General features: G+C 32.3%; 7 protein-coding genes across 11 annotated transcripts in view; 2 read left to right on the forward strand and 5 right to left on the reverse strand.

Moving 5' to 3' along the window:
• LOC108554325 (Ornithine aminotransferase precursor) overlaps positions 1-3,089 on the reverse strand; it is a 5,319-nt gene extending 2,230 nt beyond the window's left edge. Inside the window, exons 1-5 of one of the 2 annotated variants that reach the window (XM_017909540.1) lie at positions 2,964-3,089; positions 2,508-2,678; positions 2,121-2,425; positions 1,482-1,812; positions 909-1,377 (exon numbers count right to left, since the gene is read on the reverse strand). In XM_017909540.1, the coding sequence (XP_017765029.1) occupies positions 909-1,377; positions 1,482-1,812; positions 2,121-2,425; positions 2,508-2,573 (1,171 nt within the window). In that variant the 5' untranslated portion in view covers positions 2,574-2,678; positions 2,964-3,089. Of the gene's footprint in view, positions 1-672; positions 1,378-1,481; positions 1,813-2,120; positions 2,426-2,507; positions 2,679-2,867 lie in introns of those variants that run through there. The other variant, XM_017909539.1, reaches the window with a different exon arrangement.
• A 1,041-nt stretch (positions 3,090-4,130) lies between these two features.
• On the forward strand, positions 4,131-5,190 carry LOC108554346 (cell division cycle-associated protein 7). Its single transcript, XM_017909596.1, has 3 exons — positions 4,131-4,193; positions 4,259-4,954; positions 5,032-5,190. Exons 1-3 carry the CDS (start codon positions 4,134-4,136, stop codon positions 5,188-5,190), a joined length of 915 nt encoding a protein of 304 aa, XP_017765085.1. The 5' UTR covers positions 4,131-4,133.
• On the reverse strand, positions 5,117-6,536 carry LOC108554321 (uncharacterized; the record flags this gene model as incomplete). The annotated part of the gene is given in 8 exon segments (XM_083287411.1): positions 5,117-5,198; positions 5,283-5,441; positions 5,443-5,493; positions 5,566-5,628; positions 5,630-5,664; positions 5,748-6,004; positions 6,006-6,091; positions 6,276-6,536. Coding segments are annotated over 7 exon segments (840 nt in total), but the record flags the coding sequence as incomplete, so codon positions are not given.
• Positions 6,537-6,675: 139 nt separating this feature from the next.
• On the reverse strand, positions 6,676-7,163 carry LOC108554347 (uncharacterized). Its single transcript, XM_017909597.1, has one exon. It carries the CDS (start codon positions 7,087-7,089, stop codon positions 6,676-6,678), a length of 414 nt encoding a protein of 137 aa, XP_017765086.1. The 5' UTR covers positions 7,090-7,163.
• Positions 7,164-7,331: 168 nt separating this feature from the next.
• On the forward strand, positions 7,332-12,055 carry mor (SWI/SNF- related protein mor). Of its 4 annotated transcripts, none has more exons than XM_017909593.1 (8): positions 7,332-7,632; positions 7,997-8,116; positions 8,188-8,301; positions 8,363-9,056; positions 9,147-10,307; positions 10,392-10,702; positions 10,823-11,278; positions 11,987-12,055. In XM_017909593.1, the coding sequence occupies exons 1-7, from the start codon at positions 7,516-7,518 to the stop codon at positions 11,270-11,272; spliced, it is 2,967 nt and encodes a 988-aa protein (XP_017765082.1). In that variant the 5' UTR covers positions 7,332-7,515; the 3' UTR covers positions 11,273-11,278; positions 11,987-12,055. The 4 variants fall into 4 exon arrangements, with proteins under 4 accessions (XP_017765082.1, XP_017765084.1, XP_017765083.1 ...); XM_017909595.1 differs by having other exon boundaries at positions 7,333-7,632; positions 8,363-8,519; positions 8,700-10,307; XM_017909591.1 differs by having other exon boundaries at positions 7,424-7,436; positions 7,515-7,632; positions 8,363-10,307.
• On the reverse strand, positions 11,594-13,863 carry LOC108554348 (uncharacterized). The gene is made up of 4 exons (XM_017909598.1): positions 13,271-13,863; positions 12,847-13,180; positions 11,985-12,190; positions 11,594-11,864 (listed from the first exon to the last, which is right to left on the reverse strand). The coding sequence occupies exons 1-4, from the start codon at positions 13,789-13,791 to the stop codon at positions 11,642-11,644; spliced, it is 1,284 nt and encodes a 427-aa protein (XP_017765087.1). The 5' UTR covers positions 13,792-13,863; the 3' UTR covers positions 11,594-11,641.
• Positions 13,864-14,236: 373 nt separating this feature from the next.
• Positions 14,237-18,379, reverse strand: LOC108554322 (protein PTCD3 homolog, mitochondrial). Its single transcript, XM_017909536.1, is given in 10 exon segments — positions 14,237-14,389; positions 14,483-14,701; positions 14,783-15,115; positions 15,197-15,402; positions 15,469-15,805; positions 15,881-15,992; positions 16,112-16,359; positions 16,448-16,645; positions 16,737-16,842; positions 18,201-18,379. Coding segments are annotated over 10 exon segments (2,091 nt in total).
• Between the last annotated feature and the right edge of the window lie 509 nt (positions 18,380-18,888).

The following is an 18,888-nucleotide window of genomic DNA, read 5'->3' on the forward strand; positions in this document are numbered from 1 at the left end:
TTTTCGTTTCTTCTTTCATTTCGTCTTCCACAGAAGCGAAACTAATTAAAAACAAAATTTATAGTCGTAACACGAATTGCCAACCCGCACGGATAAAGTGGATTACGCAACTCGCGAACAACAAGACGAGGATTATTTGATAAAAGGCACTCGTCTTTAATTTTGCATTTTTGCACGAATACCGATAATCTGATAATCCGATAGTAAAAAAAGTCGTCATACGTGATAAACGCGCGCGTTACATAATGTATACATATATATTTTAAAGAAAACAATTGTCAATGTTCGGTTCAGTCGCCTGCATTTGTCTAGACAATTGTATTATCGTATGAATTTGAGCCGAAATCCAACGTCTGACAAACGTCGGAATAAACATTGATCTCGCGACAGAGTAGGATAGAACCGTATCACGTATAGCTATTAATAACCAGTATGTAGTAACTAATCGAGTAATTTTTTTTCTCTTCAAAGTGTATGCAGAAGATAACAACTTGGACAGCTTTCGGTATAGTCAAACGAATTTTCTTTCATCAATTTATCTTATATGTGTTTATCCGAATTGTAACGATAACATTCGTCCGTGTCGATATTAAGAAATACATGCATACAGGAAAAAGCAAATACATACTAAAGTGAGAATTTATTATCGAGAATCCTTACAGGTTAAAACGGTGGTGTTTGACGAGTAACGCATGACGCGTAACGAGTAACGGATAACGGATAACAGACAATTGGTCTAAGATGAATATTTTCCCGATATACAGAAAGCATATAGAGCATGTATCAATTAGCATATCGTGAAATAGTCCGATAAATGATATCGGCACATTCTCGTATTTGCGATTCAGTGATGACCAATGGTGGCGCCAATCTGATTATATGTCCGTGCGTTGGTTTCGCAAGTAAGCCTTCGTCTCTCATTTTAATGCATACATCCATGGCATCGATGTCCTTTCTGATAACAATGGCATTGAGTAAACCTTTTCCACGAACCAGGGAAACCACGCTTTTTGGTAGTTTTTCGAGCTCGCTTCTGAGAATATGCCCGACCTTTTCAGCATTTTCCGCTAACTTTTCCTCCTCGATCACGCGTAACGCTTCAAGAGCTACTCTGCATCCTAAAGGATTGCCACCGTATGTTGAGCCGTGTTCGCCAGGTTTTATAGTCAACATTACAGGATCGTTGGCTAATACGCCTGAAACTGGATAGAAACCACCGGACATAGCTTTCCCGAGGATTAAAATGTCCGGTTTTACGTTTTCGTGATCGACGGCCAATCGCTTTCCTGTCCTGGCCAAACCGGTTTGCACTTCGTCGGCAATCCACAAAACGTTATGCTTCGTACATAATTCTCGCACTCCTTTCAGATATCCCTCCTTAGAAAATAAAAAAGTTTAAAAAATCGTTTGCTCGTTGTCTCGAAATATCGAAACGAAGGAAAATGAAAAGGTGTCGATCCGAGCGGAACAACGAGGATTACCTTTGGTACGACGACACCGGCTTCTCCTTGAATAGGTTCCACCATGAAAGCGCAAACGTTAGGATCGGCTAAAATTTCTTGAAGCGCCACGAGATCGTCATACGGAACGAGTTCGAATCCAGGCATAAACGGACCGAAACCATTATAACTGACTGGATCCGTGCTAGAGGACACCGCACTCATTGTTCTACCCCAGAAGTTACCTTCGGCAAAAACAATTTTCGCCTGATACTGTGGTATGCCTTTGCACGTGTAACCCCATCTACGTGCTAACTTGCACGCGGTTTCACCGCCTTCTACTCCCGTGTTCATTGGAAGCCATTTGTCATATCTAAAAATTTGACATTTTACAACATTTTTAAGATTTCTCCTGTCTTTTTCGAACATGTTTACACTTTACTGCTTTTACCGCGACAAAAATTACGTTTTCCTTTCACACGCGTGTTCGTAGTTGTTCAACGATCGTGTCGTATAGTGTGATACATTTATTACCAGATGCGGGAGCAAACGTTATGTAAACATGCGAAAATACATCATCGATGCAAAGAACGTTCAAAGGAGGTACAAAATCAATCGAATGATACAGGGAGGGGAAGTGGAAGGGGGGAGCAAGTGCAAGATCGAGGAGATGGTTCTTACCCGAAAAGTTTCGTAACGTATTCTTCGAACTCTCCCAACGCATCCGAATAAAACGCTCGTGAAGTTAACGTTAAAATTTTCGCTTGATCGATCAAAGCTTTGTAAATTCTGGGATGACAATGACCTTGATTAACCGCAGAGTAAGCACTGAGAAAATCGTAGTAGCGATTGCCCTCGGCATCCCACATAAAAACTCCCTCCGCTTTGCATAGCGCGACGGGAAGGGGATGATAATTGTGGGCGCCGTATTTCGATTCCCGTTCGAAAATTTCTTGCGACGTTATGGTTCGATGATTTGTCTCGCCCTATAGTCAGAGTTGAAAGCTGTAGATAAAATGTGTATACGAAATTTGTTTGCATTTCATATACGTGAATGCTTTTCATTACCTGACAGTACAGATTCGAAAGGAATCCCTTCTTTTTACATATCCCTCTAATTTTCTTCAACATCATGCTCTCGTACGCTTATTTTGCCGTAAAAATAATCTTCGCCAAAAAGAGAAAGCTCTTTTGTGTGTAGACAATCGATTAACCGGTTGATCCAAATCACGCGCTAATCTGTAGAATTTAATTCATAAAATCGCCATCGTATCGCAATATAATGTAAAATGATATTAAACTACTGTACGCTCAAAAAATGTACCAATGGCAACCAACAAATGCGCGCGTATATGGTTTTCCTTAAATATGAAACAATGAAAAAAAGGAAAAAATAATATTATCAGCGAGAGTATTAATAATATTTACCAGAAAAGTTATCACGCTTACATCGTGTTATCGGTATAGCAAAACAGCCTATCATCCTTGCACTTCTCGTTTGTTTCAATTATAATAGGTCTTTACCTTTTCAGAAACCGCTGAGTGTCCGTATTAATTGAGTCTATGCGTTGCTACCAGTGACCAATGAATGCGACAACTGTCTATTTGGAACTACTTTTTCACGTCTGCTTGAATCTACTTCAGTCTCGTCCCTCTCCTCCCCCCCCCTCTCTCTCTCTCTCTCTCTCTCTCTCTCTCTCTCTCTCTCTCTCTCTCTCTCTCTTTGTTTGTCTCCCTGTCTTGTCTCTAATAATTCCTTCGCGATAGATTTTCTCAAGTAGACTACCAAATTATGAAGGATACGATATATCGAATTGATTTTGAAGTGTTTAGCCTTGTCGCGCAGCTTGTTTTACTTATTTTTCTACCATTCGTACACCGCGTCACGCATACACTTTATATCGAAGATAAGGAAAACGATATAATTACATAGCCTATCAGCAGTGAAAGCAACTCGCATATACGAGTCCGAAATCCTTGGCTATTTGTATTTCAAAGTAAATACGATAAGCTGATATTCTTTCACCAAGTGGCATCGAATCATGTTCATACCGATATGAAACAATTCTATAATATCTTAATCATATTTTACAAATAATTCGTTGCAATAATTATATTAAGCATTATTAATATCGCAATAGACTACATAGTTCGAATAGTACTTAGAAATCTACAATTACTTTTGTCGGTATATTCGAAAACGATAGATCTTTCCACGATATACATTATCGATACATACAAAAATATCCAAGTTGCTTGCATCAAATTCAAATACATTGTAACTTCGTCACTTTTTCCTTCCTTCTTTTTTTTAATTAAACAATAATGGCTAAAAAGCACAAACTCGATAATTTAACATTGTCGAATACAAACATTGTCTAAATATTAAAATTGGATTAATTATAATCACTTTAAATTATACGCTAAGAAATTATTTTAAAATAATATTTATTACTACATATATACCTTTTCATTCTCACATGTCTCACTACCTTAACTACATTATATACTTGAGTCGTGTGCCAGTTTTACCCGCCAAATTTACTCTGCAGTACGCCATGATTACAATAATTCATAGGATCTCTGGTACGATTCAAACAAGCGTTATTCTAATACGTTTCTAATACATTAAACGTTTACATATTCTACTGTTTAACCCGTGTATGAGATTTATTCGATTTGCTAATTTTTAACATGGACGAGAATGATTATGATAATTTACGAAAACGAAATATAGCTGAAAGGAATGCTGTTGTAAGTACTTGATTTAAATTTCTAACCTATATTTAATTCATCTTTATTTGCATTTAACGTTTTAGTTTGCTGAGTTTTTTAAAGATATAAAAAAGCAGACGAACGAGGTGAAAGAACTAGAAAAAGGATATGAAGATATAGAAAATTCGGAAAATGAACCTCCTAGAAAGAGACGTAAAACTGTTTGTGGTTCTACTAATCACACTATTAAAATTAAACATGTACAAGCTGGATTTCGTAAAAAGTATAATACCAGGAGTACAATGAAGAATCGAAGTAAAGATGATTTCAATATTTCTCGATATAAAGAAGAAGAGGAAGAGGATTCAATCGAATCTAGAAGCAATAGACCTAAATTACAAGTTTTATTTCCATGGGCGAAACCTTTTCAACGATCGCTCGATCTAATGCAAATGGGAGTTTGCGATGTTGATCAAGAGGAACAACAGTATAGTGATGACGATTTGTATGATATAACAAAAAAACACGTTTACCAAGTAACCAAGGCTCCATATGATCCAAATAGCATACCATCTGTTAATGACATTACAGATGAAATGTTAAACAATGTTGCAAAAAAAAGTTCGTTGAAGCAATACTGTAAAATTAATGGGACATGCTGTCATCAATGTAGACAGAAAACATTGGATACGAAAACAGTATGTCGATCTGGAGAGTGCATTGGAGTAAGAGGACAATTTTGTGGACCTTGCTTAAAAGGACGATATGGGGAAGATGCCATTGACGCGTTAAAGGATCCTGTATGTTGTATATTTATATATGTATATGTTTATTCATATTATTTTTTACTCAATTTTCATAATTATCTATTTTGCAGAATTGGGCTTGTCCACCATGCCGCGATTTGTGTAATTGCAGCATATGTCGAACAAAAAGTGGTTTAAGACCTACTGGAATTTTAGCTCCGATGGCACAAGAAGAAGGATATTCTTCTGTTATGGATTACCTTCAATCTACTGAAATTGACGACACGTAATTTAATTGCTGAAAAATTTATAAAATAATAAAATAATTCATTCTCAATGAATATATTTTTATTGGATGATATAACAGTTTTATTGATCATACTGTGTATGAAAATGCTTGAGGATGCATAATAAAATTGTCTTTTCTATATTTGTGTCTTTTGCCATTTTATTCTCAAGTTTCTTTGCCATTGCCTTGTGGAGATAACATAGGATCAAATAAACGCGATAACGTAAATTTAGTACATTGATTATCCCTTTGTTAAAAATGACATTCTATCCATCATAATAGCTGCTTCTAATACAAGTCCAATAAATCTAAAAATTCAAGTAGTCTTAAAAAAAAATATCTAACTAATTTATTTATAATAATATTATTGCTATACCTTATCTAAATCAATTCCAATTTTTGAATGTACCCAATAAATGTAATGTGGACAATTGTGTAAGAGGTCCTCCCTGATCTACTCTAACAATATGAATATCTATCAAAAAGAAAGAAACAGAAAAGGATAATATATATTTCATAAAATTAACTAAGATTAAATTAAAGTACAAATAATTATACCTATGGAATAAAAAACCATTTATAAAATTATTCTGTAGAACAATAATGAAAATACAAATTTACTTTTTGTATTTCTTTCAATAGGCTGTTCAGCTAACATTCTAGCACTTCTAGAAAAACTAATATTGTTATTAAATGTTCCATTTATTAAATGATAATAACAATGCACTGTGCATAAAATATTAATGTCTCCTGTAGCTAAGAATGTTTGAATAATTAGAACAGTAAGAGAACTATAAGTACATAAACCAGTTAATTTTATTTATATTTCAATTTCAAAAATCTTGTTTTATCATTTTTATATAATCAGTTCTATCACTTATTTCTTCAACTACATATTGTGCCTAAAAAAAAATATGATTTATCTATAATTTATACTCAAATACTGCTGTTTTATAAAAGTTGAACATATATTTAAATATTGTTAATACCAGCATTAGAGATTATTAGCTTCTTTTATAATTTATTTTATTTGCTTTCCAGTAATTATCTTAGTAACATTCCAAAGAAAGTCAACTTTCCAAGTGAGTGTAATTTCCTTACATTTATGAATTATATTTCAACATCCTTATACATGTATTTATTTGCATTACTTGCAGAATCTTCTGAATTTATTTCTATTGAACATGCTTGAAAAAATAAAGATTTTGCCAGTTTCATTAGTTTATTTAATATAGGATAATTCTTATTTTGTGTCCAAAAACACTAATTGAATTAATTTTCCTTTAATTCTAATTGTAATGCTTCTGGTGAACATATTGTCAATAAGTTTTCAGTAATAAAGTCAATTAATTTTTTTTAAATAATAATATATTTACTGTTGTCAGAAATAGAAAATATTAAGCTGGTCTCAGATATTAACAATATTGTTCGGTTCAAATATAACTTTCTTGTTTAGCGTTTATTCAAATATTGCGGTTTTGTTTAATTAAAACTCAAGTTTATCTGTTTCTGGATATGAGGAACAGATTTTTATTAATGCACAAAACTTGGCATACTTGAATTTAATATTGTCTATAGCATTCGATACATCCACTGTATCATCATTAAATTTAGGAAAATTATAAATATCTTGCAAAAGTTCTTTTGCAATACAAACACCTTTCTCCGAGTTACATTTATTTGCATTCAAATATTGTTCTAAAATACCACTGTAATATCCTAATTGTGCACCTAATAAACTAGCTTTGTGATACCCAAAATGAAACCCATTTACCAACTGCTGTCTGCCAACCTCAAAACCTTCTTTGTAACCTACGTATTGGGCATTTTCTTCGGCAAATAATAAATCTTCAAACTTTTTATTGACATCTATATCTTCTTTATCAGACATAATTACCATCACACATTCGATACATCGTATAATTTAATACAATTTATGATCTCAACCACCCTAGATTATAATCAGTACTATGAAGCAGCAGTAAGTGAATACCAAATAATTTTGGATCACCATATTTAAGAGCATAGACGAACATGTTTGCCAATCGTTAAACCACTATTTGCTTCGTTCATAGTTAACAGTAAATATTATCAGTTAAGGTTATAATTACATATGAGAAAGAATAATATGACTTTTTATTAGAAAATACTTATTTATGAAGGTTTTTCATTTCTAAAAAAGAAATTTACAAATGTAAATTGAAATATTCTTATATTGGAATAATATGGCTCGAACCAACTTCAGAGGTGTGTCATGTTTGCAACAAACGCGGTGTTCTTTCTTGTAGCATATCTAACATTTTTTTAAGTTAATATTTCGTAAAGGATGCTCGCGTTAGGACCTAAAAAAGACGGTGGACCCAATACGAAATTTTTTGAGTCCCAGGAAATTCTCACACAACTCGATGGAGTTAAACAATGGCTCTTAAAAAACTGCAAAAAGGTACATCCTAACGGCCGGCGTCGAAATACGGGATCAATCACGAATTTATGATAACACCTTTAAACACAGATTAATTTTATCTATTCCTTTAAAAGTGTCTATCATTATTTTTGTATTTTTATTACGATCATAATTTTATTTTCACATTAATGCAAACAGTAATAAATATTAGCAACATATATAGATTAACAATTTATTGTATATCTTATTAGATATTGTCTTTATACATTTAAATGTTAATTTCTTGATGTAGCATGTGAATGTCTTATTTTATACATTATATATGTAACAGTATAAATATTTATGACGCAGTAATATGTTATTTCAAAATTTTTTAATATTTTTCTTACATTATATTTTATAGTATGTCCAAACTGATCCTCCTACTAACAAAACCTTAGCTACATTGATAGTACAATTACTACAATTTCAAGAAGATAATTTAGGAAAGAATGTTTCAAAACCACCAATGACAAGACTTCCTGTATGTATTTATTCTTCAATATAATAAAATACTATATTTGAAGCTAATTAAATTATTTATTTCATTTTTAGATGAAATGTTTCTTAGACTTTAAACCTGGAGGTGGTTTATGTCATATTCTTGCCACAGCATATCGTTTTAAACAAGAACAAGGATGGCGTCGATTTGACTTCCCTGTTGGAAAGGTAAGTGCATTGTTATAAGCATTAATTTGCCAACAATATGTAAATAAATGTTTCTTTTTAGTCAGGATCTCGTATGGATAGGACAGTGGAAATGTTAATGGCAGCTGAACGAGCATTGGTACAGAATCGATGCATGGTTATACCAAGTGTGTATGTAAAACCTGATGTGGACAAGTCAACAGCAGCGAAAGTAAAAGAGGTTGTCCGCCGACATCAAGGTAGTATTGCTGAAAATGAAGCAGACGCAACGCATATAATTTATCCTCCAGTTGATCCTATGGAAGAAGAGTATGCGCGACCTTGTATGAGACGAGAACGATCTGTTCTTCTTCATTGGTACTATTTCCCAGATAGTTATGATTCTTGGACTACATTAGATCTTCCTTGGGACTTTCCAGAAGGTACACTCACAAGTACAAATATGAAGTCAATATACAAAGTATCTGCAACATGGGCATTAGATTTGGATCAGTATAATGAATGGATGAACGAGGAAGACTATGAAATAGATGAAAATGGCCAAAAAAAAATACACAAATACCGTCTTTCGGTGGAAGATTTAATGGCTCAACCATCTCATCCCCCACCTTCAGCGAAAAAACCGAAAAGAAAACGATCTCCTAGTCCATCACCAAAACCAGGAAAACGCAAAAGTGCTAGAGCACCATCGAGTGTTCAAAGTACATCTTCATCGTCGCTTACAACTCCAAAAAAATCTCGTGGTGGTGGAGAAGAGGAAGATGACCTTACTCAAGGTATGGAAGATCCACCGGCGGAACCTCGTATCGTAGAAGTAGTTGCTACTCCTACGAACCCACCGGTAACAGGTCAAGGTAATGTTCCAGCAACTGGCACTACTTTAACAACAACGGGTAGTAAAAAACAAGATAACGAGCTTCAGCCGCTCAAATCTGGTAATATGGCAGACTTAGATGAACCTATGGAAGGGGATAAAGGAAGTTCTCAAAGTACTCAAGATAGAGAAGAACGCGACGCAAGTAAAGAAAGGGGAGAAGGGAATAAAGGAGACGAACCAGAAGATAACGTTACTGAACAAACGCACCATATTGTTGTTCCTAGTTATTCTGCTTGGTTTGATTATAATTCGATCCATACTATCGAGAAAAGAGCTTTATCCGAGTTTTTTAATGGTAAAAATAAATCTAAGACGCCAGAAATTTATCTTGCATACAGAAATTTTATGATCGACACATACAGATTAAATCCTACAGAATACATTACCTCAACTGCTTGTAGACGTAACTTAGCAGGTGATGTATGCGCCATTATGCGTGTACATGCATTTTTGGAACAATGGGGACTTATTAATTACCAAGTAGACGCAGAATCAAGACCAACACCCATGGGACCACCTCCAACATCGCATTTCCACGTATTATCAGATACCCCATCGGGCTTAGCACCGGTTAATCCGAACCCTCCCAAAACACCGCAACCTTCAGCAGCGAAGACATTACTCGATTTAGAAAAAAAATCATCTGGTCTAGGAACAGAGGAAAAAGTTTCAGCTGGTGTTATGGCAAATTTTGGATTAAAGATCGATCAGTATTCAAGGAAACCAGCAGTTTTGAAGAATAAACAGGCTGCTGGTGCTACTCGTGATTGGACAGAACAGGAAACTCTTTTGCTATTAGAGGGACTAGAATTACACAAAGATGATTGGAATAAAGTGTGCGAACATGTTGGTTCCAGAACGCAGGACGAATGTATATTACATTTCTTGAGACTTCCAATAGAAGATCCATATTTAGAAGAAGGTGGACCAGAAGGTTTAGGTCCATTAGCTTATCAACCGGTACCATTTTCTAAAGCTGGTAATCCAGTTATGAGTACCGTAGCATTTTTAGCCTCGGTCGTTGATCCCAGAGTTGCTGCTAGTGCAGCCAAAGCTGCTATGGAAGAATTTGCAGCTATTAAGGATCAAGTACCAGCCGCTTTATTAGATCAACACTTGAGGAATGTTCAAGCCAGTGCCAATTCTGACGGTAATTAACTCGCATCTTGATATTCCTTTCTTGTCGCAATAGAATTAATAATTAAAAAATAATAATTATATTTTAATTACCTAGGCAAGTTTGATCCAGCTGCAGGATTGGCACAATCAGGTATAGCTGGAACGGGACCACCCGAGCCGCCAGATGATACAACAGCAGCTTCAGCTACTGGAAACGTATCAGCTACAGTGGCTACATCTCCACATTCGACAACAACGGCTCCAATAGAAACGAAGAAAGAGGAACAAGAAAAGCCTAAAGAATCCGATATTGACCAAAGTCAATTAGATATAACGAAGAAGGAAGATGAGCTGAAAGAAACCGAAGAGGATACGAAATCGGCCGTGGATAATGAAACTATGGAAGCGAAAGAAAAGAAAGACAAGGTGAATTCTGTTATACTTTTATCTTCATTAAACATTATCGTATTACCTTTATCGTATTTATTACCTTTTGTTATTTATTTTATTTATTTTCCACCTTTTTCTTTTTTAATAATGATATAGGTGGTGCGAGATGCTCAACTCCAATCTGCAGCTGCCGCAGCGTTAGCAGCAGCTGCCGTTAAAGCGAAACATTTAGCAGCTGTAGAAGAACGTAAAATTAAATCTTTGGTGGCACTACTTGTTGAAACGCAAATGAAGAAGTTGGAAATTAAATTACGTCATTTTGAAGAATTGGAAACTACGATGGAACGAGAACGCGAAGGTCTTGAATATCAGCGACAGCAACTCATTACAGAAAGACAGCAATTTCATTTGGAACAGTTAAAAGCTGCAGAATTCAGAGCCAGACAACAGGCGCATCAACGTTTGGCGCAAGAGCAGCAACAACAGCAACAAAATCAACATCCGGCATGGCAACCTACTGCGCAACAACAACAGCAACAACAACCACCAAGTCCGCAAGCACCGACACAACAACCACCATCTCATACACCTCCACAACAAGCATAATTTTTTGTAAGTTAAATATTATATTTATCAACTCTAATTATTGGTCAGAACAACATACATATGAAATTTATATTTATAGTTGAAACTATTGTGGATGAAATAACTATTTATAGATAAAATTTTTAATACCGAGTATAGTATTTTTGCAATACAGAATGTTTGTTTTATTTACTCTAATTTCATATAATTAGATATTTTAAATAAACTTTTGTATTATATAAATGCCAAATTTTACTGAAATTTATAAATTCTTTAATTGAGTATAAACATTTGCATAAGACTATGCTATGATAAATAAGATAAATTTACTTTGTAGCAGCACAAGTGAGATATATGAATGATATTCATAAAAATTTTATATAATTCAACCTATAAAGCATGATTGTGGACGAGTTCCAAAACTAAATCAGTCATGAGTCGCGCACACTCGGCTCCTCCTCGTGGTGGTGCTCGTGTGCTTTGCTTTCCTTTGCTTGTTTCTGATCTTTCATATAAATCTGGTGCCTCTTCACTTTCGCATGTACTAATTGGTAAAATATCTAATGCAAGACCTACGCCAAATCGCCCACATCGTCGCATTTCTTCGTTTAATCTGTAAACGATGAATAAAACAACAATATTAGAAGCAAAGCTGTTATGAGAATAATCTTTTAAGAAATTTGTTTGATATCCCCTTTTCTCTTATGAACACATTGCGCATAATGTTACTTACAGCTCCCACATCACAGATGGATCTTTTGGTGGCTGTTCTGGATTAAGCGTATGTAACGAAGACATTAGATGGAAATGATAATGTTGAAGAAGTTGTGTCATGTGTGCTCGCCTAATTTCTCCATTTGCGCAGCAGTACAACAAATTCGCAAGATCAAGGGCAAGAGAGCCAACTCGAGATAGTTGAAAATCAACTAAATAGACAACCTGTAAAGTCATAGCATTAACCGTAATTTAAGATTTAATCTAATTAAATTGCAATATTTCCAATTTCTATTCCCTAAGTTAACATAATTTGATCAATATTGACATTCATATTCATATTATTTTTACTTTGCAAAGTAAAAACCTAAGATAAATATTTTTGCACTATACTTATGTCTGTTCATTTTTTCTTCTTTCAATAAATTTTGATAAGTATGGGGGCAAAATTTATAAAAATCCTGACTATTTTAACACTGATAAGACATGATTTTTTTATACCATGAAGTATGTATAATACTTGCAACCTAGAGAAAATTAAATTAGTAGTTGAATTTGAATAAGTTTCATTTTTATGAAATAGTAATTTTACGAATTACAAGAATTTTTATTTCAATACTGCTAAAGTAGTACTTGTACAAGACAATTAATAAGAAGCAGAAAAGTTATAGTATACTACAAATCTTATAAATGAATGAGTAATAAAATTATACAGAGAAAAATTATTTCTTAGTTTTCCGATTCCTATATAATAGAATCGAACAATATATGCGTACACGTACAACGCATTTTATAAATTCTTATACGATCATATGAGTCAAGAAGATATTCTTTGCTTAGTTGTTGAATAATAATAAGTATTATCTGCTTATAATACTTACTTCTTCATTTGGTCTAGTCAAGTCATCCTTAAATAAAATATTATTTGTCCAACAATCACCATGACAAAAAACAGTAAGTGGTCCTTGCATAGCTGCTAATTCACTCATAGTACGAAAAAAAACATCGTCATTAAGAAACGCTCGTAGTTTCTCCATTATTTCTACTCTCTTTGATTCCATGTGTGTAGGAAGGGCATCAGAAACCATTCTGATGGCATTCTTAGCAGCAGCTTGATAATATTGGCGATACCAATCCTCATTTTCTGTTCGGAAAAGAGCTTCTTGTATACCCTGTCCTCCATTTGGATCCGTTAATCTTGCAAATTCTTCCGGCCTTATACCATCCATACATATATATTAATATACGCACATATACAAGGATATAATAATATAAATAAAAACTAGAAAACATTATTTGACTTGCCTCGTTTCTCTAAGGGTTAAACTAAGTGCATGAAAACCCGCTAAAGCTTTCAACGCTCGTTTCAAATGCTCAAGTTGTAATCCCTTTCTTCTATCTGCCATTTTAAAGCCCCTTTCTCTTAAATCCTCCATAGCAATTATATCGATTTGCGCTGCGTATATTTTTGCAACTCCACTAAAAACTTTTCTACCATTTTTCTGTAATTCATTTAAAGCTGGCCACACATACGTATAAAAAGCTACTTCGTTTTGAAATAGTAATTCGCTTTTAAAAGCTTCACGATGTTCTCTTGAACGTGGTAAGACTTTGTAAATGATAGCTCGTTCGTAGTTGATCCATTCACAGCTCCTTACTTGTTTTCGGCCTTTTGCACGAATGCGGTACAACATAGATGTATAATTATCACCTCTTCCTGAACCGAGTTCTTCTTCTAAACTGGTAATCTCCACGTTAGGTTCATCTTTGATTATTAATTTACGCACAAATTCCAATGTAAGACGCACGTGCCCTTCCTCATCCATCACTCTGATACTATGAAGAAAAGTTATAACTCTCAAAGACAACGAATGGAAAATCTACAAAAGAAATTTCTTGTGCCTGAAAAATTCTTCAATTGATAAATATCGTGACACTTTAGCCTTTGAACGTGAACGAGTGAGTTACAATGTTAAGCTGTGCGATGCAGGAAATAAGTATTTGAGTGACGAGAGAACAGTATCTCCCACTGCCGCACGACTTAATTTATTAGTCCTAAGTACCTTAGCTAGGGGGGCAAGAACATTAATACATTCCAATCATGCGTGTAATTTCTATTCTTTGAATGACAAATTGATTGAAATTCTTATACATATAAAGAAAATTTAATAAATTCCAAATATTATTAATTTTCTATAATTAAACGCAATATGATGACAATAAGAGAAAGACAATTTGCAATTAAATGATGTTATGAATATTTTCTCATAATTAATTTGATTTTGATGTATGCAACATTTTCGCCCCTACTAAATTAGTCAATCTGTCACGATCATCATTTGTAAGCTGGGGAAGATTATATAATTCTGTAGCCTTTTGAACAATATGTTTAAATCCTAAGTTTATGGAACATTCAAGAACAAGCTGTAAAAGAAAAAAATGGAAATACTTTAAACTTACACTTTCGAATTTTAGATTTGAATAAGTGAAAGACATTATAAGTGTGAATATACATACGAAAGCTCCTATGGTACATTGCTTTGAAATATAATATTCAAATAATTCATTCAGTTGCTTGTCGGTCATTGTTGGAATAAACATATTTGATGTTTTAACAGTATATTCCAAAACCTTAATACTTTCATTTATATTATCTCCATGTAAGAATATTAAAGCTATAGAAGCCATCATGTTAGTTTCAATTGAAAAGTCGTACTTTGCAGAGTTCATTTTCATCTACAAATATCAAAATTGGTTTCTTGTTATTCTTCCCTTATTATTACATCTAACAGTATAATAAATAAATACACATTTAACCTTAATAATATCCCAACAATTCTGAGCTATATTCATAAAAGTTGTTTTTAAAGTTGATTCAAATGATAACATGTTCATTTGATATAAACGTAGAAAAGTCAACTTCAATTCAAGATTTGAATTATGTATCATATCTAAATCTGACCATAATCTTGGTAAATATGTCGTCAATTCTTCTATTGTTATGTATGAACATTTCTTTAAAATATCATTGTAGACATACTTTGATGGCAGATATCGATTCGGAACAAGACTGGTATATAAACCGAAAAATTCTGAGAAATTGCTGTTTGATAATATACATAATATATATTTAATGTAATAATTGGTTTCCTATTTAAAGAAGCAACTAGTTAATAAATAAAACGGCAATATATTGAATAGTTTTGTGTAAAATGTTTAAACAAAACATACTGATATTTGATATAAAAACCACTTGTCCTGTGCAAGAAGCAGATCATCAATCTGGTATGCAGATTTCCTATCATTGAAAGTTAGAGTTAAATGCATAGCACATATAAAAAATTTATAGTCCATTGCATCTTCAATGATAAATTTTTCATGGCTTACAACTTGTTCTATAATATCTTTAAATTTATCATATGTATTTCTTAATACACCTATTAAAAATATAATTTTGTATGAAAACTGTTGAAACAAATTGAATATGAAAAAACTATAATTACCTTGATTCTGTAATGTAAACAACATATAAGCATATGTTGCTAATGAAGGTTTTATACCAATAGACATGAACTGTCTAACAACATGTTCTACAACATGGAAAATTTCTTTTCCATGAATTGTACTAATTACTTGAAGAACAGTATTTAATGTTTTAATATTAGGTTTAATTCCATCCTTACTCATTTTCGTAAGAATTTCAAACATACTTTGCATTTTTAGATAAATATCATTATCAAACATGTGTTTGTATAGTGACAATACATAATTGTAAGTAGTAACATTAAATGGAACATTTTCTTCTCTACATTTTTTGTATAATAACCAAGCTTCCTGCATCTGTAAATATAAATATACAAATACATTACATTTTAAAAATAATACAAGCATTTGGATAGGAATTAAAATCAGTACTTTTGAGGATTTTATTAAACCACATATCATGGTATTGTGAGCTGCTGCTACTGTTATTGGAGAAGCTACACTTATTAGAGACTGATATAATTTATTAATCTCCGACCTGTACCTGAAATATGAAATTATTAGAAACAAAGAGATGTAAATATGGAACATAAATCATAAAACTATTGAGAATAGTAAAACATAAATATAATTTTCTAGTCTTATGATACTTTTGTCACTTACCCCAACGTATATTTTTCATTAATTGCTTGAAAATGTAGTTCAAAGTGTAACTTATTCAGTAATTTGTTTTCATTCTGATAAAAGCATAATAATTCTAGAAGTACTTGTTTTGTTTCATCAGAGATATTATCTTCTAACAAGTTATAAATATGTACAGCATCAGATATTTTACGACAAGATATAGCATGCAAAAGCATTTCCTCTGATACTTCACTTTTATCTGTATATTTTTTAGATGGAGTAAATGCCTTAAATATAAGTAAAAAATTACTTAAATATATGTTTAAAAATATGGAATATAATACGTATATTACATCTATAATAAATAAAATTTACATCAATTTGTGGCTCTGAAAGATGTTTTGGGAATAAATCTTTATGTTCGTTATGTATCCATATTGCAGCTTTTCTCCCTGATTCATATGACAATCCATAAGAACGATTATTTATTGTCCCGGTTGGAGATAAATATGGATCTTTACGAAATACATAATTCTTGGTCGCAATATTTTCTGGTATAGTAGATTCAAGAGCCTTTAAAAAAAAAATACAAACTTACTAAGTTGAATAAATAACAAAATAAAATTATTTTCCACAAAAACAAGCTTCCATTCAATATACTTACACGTAAAATATCGGTAGGGCCACGTTTTATTCTATATGGTATGCAAACCTTAGAATTTGATACTGATATTGAAGATTTGAATCTTTTTATCTCACACCATGAAATCCTGTAAAACAAGTTCTTTTCTTGGATTAGAAAGAAGAAGAGAAGAATATATCATAATGTATTATACTTATCAAATAATGAAATCCCTAACTTGCTATCAAGTTAAATAAATTGTAGTATGTTCAACACTACTAACCTATCTAAGACACATTTGAAGCGACTCATAACGGATACTTTTTAAATACTGTTTATAATATAAAATCTCTTTTCTTAAATATTACTTAAGATATAACTGAAAATCCCAAAACTGGAGACATTTATTTATGTTATTCTGTGTACTTCTCTCATTTAAGAGTAAATTTTTTTGGCGAAAACATATGTAACGCGTACAGTATAAAGCCTACATGCCTTTATCGTTTCTACTTGAACATTTATTTGGTTGCCTACGTACAGGCTTTATTTTTTTCTTTCTATGAAATTAGCAAACATCTAGAACATAAATAATGTATGATTTTATAAAATTCCTATCAAAAGATTTCTCCAATTTCTTGAATTTCTATTTCATTTGAATAATAATAGCACGAAATAATGTATCGAAATAAAAATTCAAATACTCTAATATTTCAATGCATTTTGACTTTATCGTTTAAGTTATATATAACAAGATTGAATACATTACTTGAATAAAAAATAAAAAGAAATATTAAACAAAATATTATATTTAAACTATATTAGTTAAAAAAATTAATTTTTTTGGGAAAGAAAATTTCAAAATCTACTGTTTATTTTTCTATAATAGGATTTCATATTTCTAAATGTATTTATATGAAATTAATCAAATAAAAATGCAATTATTTATAAAATATGATATATTTATATTAAATAAAATGATTAATATCAATTACACTTAACATAAATATTTCATAGAAAGTATAACTTACACGAATGCAATTTACGAATTAATATGAACGATACAAAAAAAACTTTGACTATTGTCTAAATATCATTTAAATATTATTGTTTGTGAAAATTACATTGAGAAGAATGTAATTAAATGAAGTTTCTATAAATTAGATGTGTAGATAATAGGATAACTAATTGAAGATCAAATAAACAATTGAAATCAAGATGTAAGAGACTATAAAAAAAAGTAATCAATCGTAAAATCGACATTATAATAAACGTGTTAAATGATGTTAAAAGAAACATGTTCAATTTTTTGTATTAAATGCATCGACGCATCGTTCATTTCTGTTTTATAATTGAAAAGTTCTTTACCAATAAACACGTACATACATAATATAATAGATGAATATGGCAGCTGCACAGTCGTATCTACAAGATAGAGATTCATTTCTTTCAGCACATTTATTGTTTAGCATATGAATGGTAAACGCATATATATGTGTACATATATACGCACACATCTTTAAGTATACCCTTTAGCATATTACAAAGAATTGAATAAAGTTTATAAGGAAGCCAAAACCAGTCCACGAAGAGAAGCAGTTCTTTGCCGTGAGAATATGCGTGCGCGTAAACGTGTTAACATGTAATTGTACGTATGTATACGTACGAACACTATATAGTACACACATAGGGAAGAAGCCAGGTGTTTTATTTCAAACCGTGGGACTCTTAAAAGGGGATGGTTGCACCACGTCTTCTACTTGAAGAATATGAATGAAAAACAAAATTCATGTTCCATCAACCAACGAGGGAAACGCCATCGGCTCGACTACTTTCATTGTGTTTTCTTATTCGATCGAACGTAACTTAACCCCTAGTCTTTTTGTTTTCTCTTTTCTTTTTTTCTTTGTATTTTATTACTAGAGAAAAGAATTGAATAATATTTCAATGTATTTTCCAAGCAACAACATACCTCGTATGTTTGTGTTGCTTCGAAATTCAAGAAACAAATATCGAGGCACGTTCTATCTCTCGTTTACCTGTTCTATTATTAGAATCTATTTAACAAATTCAATAAGCAGAAAAGAAATAGAGGAAAAAGGAAAGTTTGCTTCTTTCCGCATATTGCATTAGAACTAAGAAAATTTTCCAAACAGAATTTTTAAGCGAATTTAACGTTTTATATATATTTATCAAT

The sequence above is a fragment of the Eufriesea mexicana genome, unplaced genomic scaffold (genome assembly GCF_001483705.2).
Source record: "Eufriesea mexicana isolate 0111107269 unplaced genomic scaffold, ASM148370v2 scaffold18737, whole genome shotgun sequence".
NCBI lineage: Eukaryota > Metazoa > Arthropoda > Insecta > Hymenoptera > Apidae > Eufriesea > Eufriesea mexicana.

Bases quoted from the DNA above. Each gene is read 5' to 3' on its own strand.
- LOC108554347 (XM_017909597.1), bottom strand. From the start codon at position 7,089: ATGGTAATTATGTCTGATAAAGAAGATATAGATGTCAATAAAAAGTTT.
- LOC108554348 (XM_017909598.1), bottom strand. From the start codon at position 13,791: ATGGATGAGGAAGGGCACGTGCGTCTTACATTGGAATTTGTGCGTAAA. The intron at 13,181-13,270 runs GCAAGTCAAATA...GGATGGTATAAG, and splicing joins TTAACCCTTAGAGAAACGAG to GCCGGAAGAATTTGCAAGAT. The intron at 11,865-11,984 runs GTAAGTAACATT...CATCGTTTACAG, and splicing joins CCATCTGTGATGTGGGAGCT to ATTAAACGAAGAAATGCGAC.
- mor (XM_017909591.1), top strand. From the start codon at position 7,516: ATGCTCGCGTTAGGACCTAAAAAAGACGGTGGACCCAATACGAAATTT. The intron at 7,633-7,996 runs GTACATCCTAAC...TATATTTTATAG, and splicing joins TCTTAAAAAACTGCAAAAAG to TATGTCCAAACTGATCCTCC. The intron at 8,117-8,187 runs GTATGTATTTAT...TTTCATTTTTAG, and splicing joins CACCAATGACAAGACTTCCT to ATGAAATGTTTCTTAGACTT.
- LOC108554346 (XM_017909596.1), top strand. From the start codon at position 4,134: ATGGACGAGAATGATTATGATAATTTACGAAAACGAAATATAGCTGAA. The intron at 4,194-4,258 runs GTAAGTACTTGA...TTAACGTTTTAG, and splicing joins TAGCTGAAAGGAATGCTGTT to TTTGCTGAGTTTTTTAAAGA. The intron at 4,955-5,031 runs GTATGTTGTATA...TCTATTTTGCAG, and splicing joins TTGACGCGTTAAAGGATCCT to AATTGGGCTTGTCCACCATG.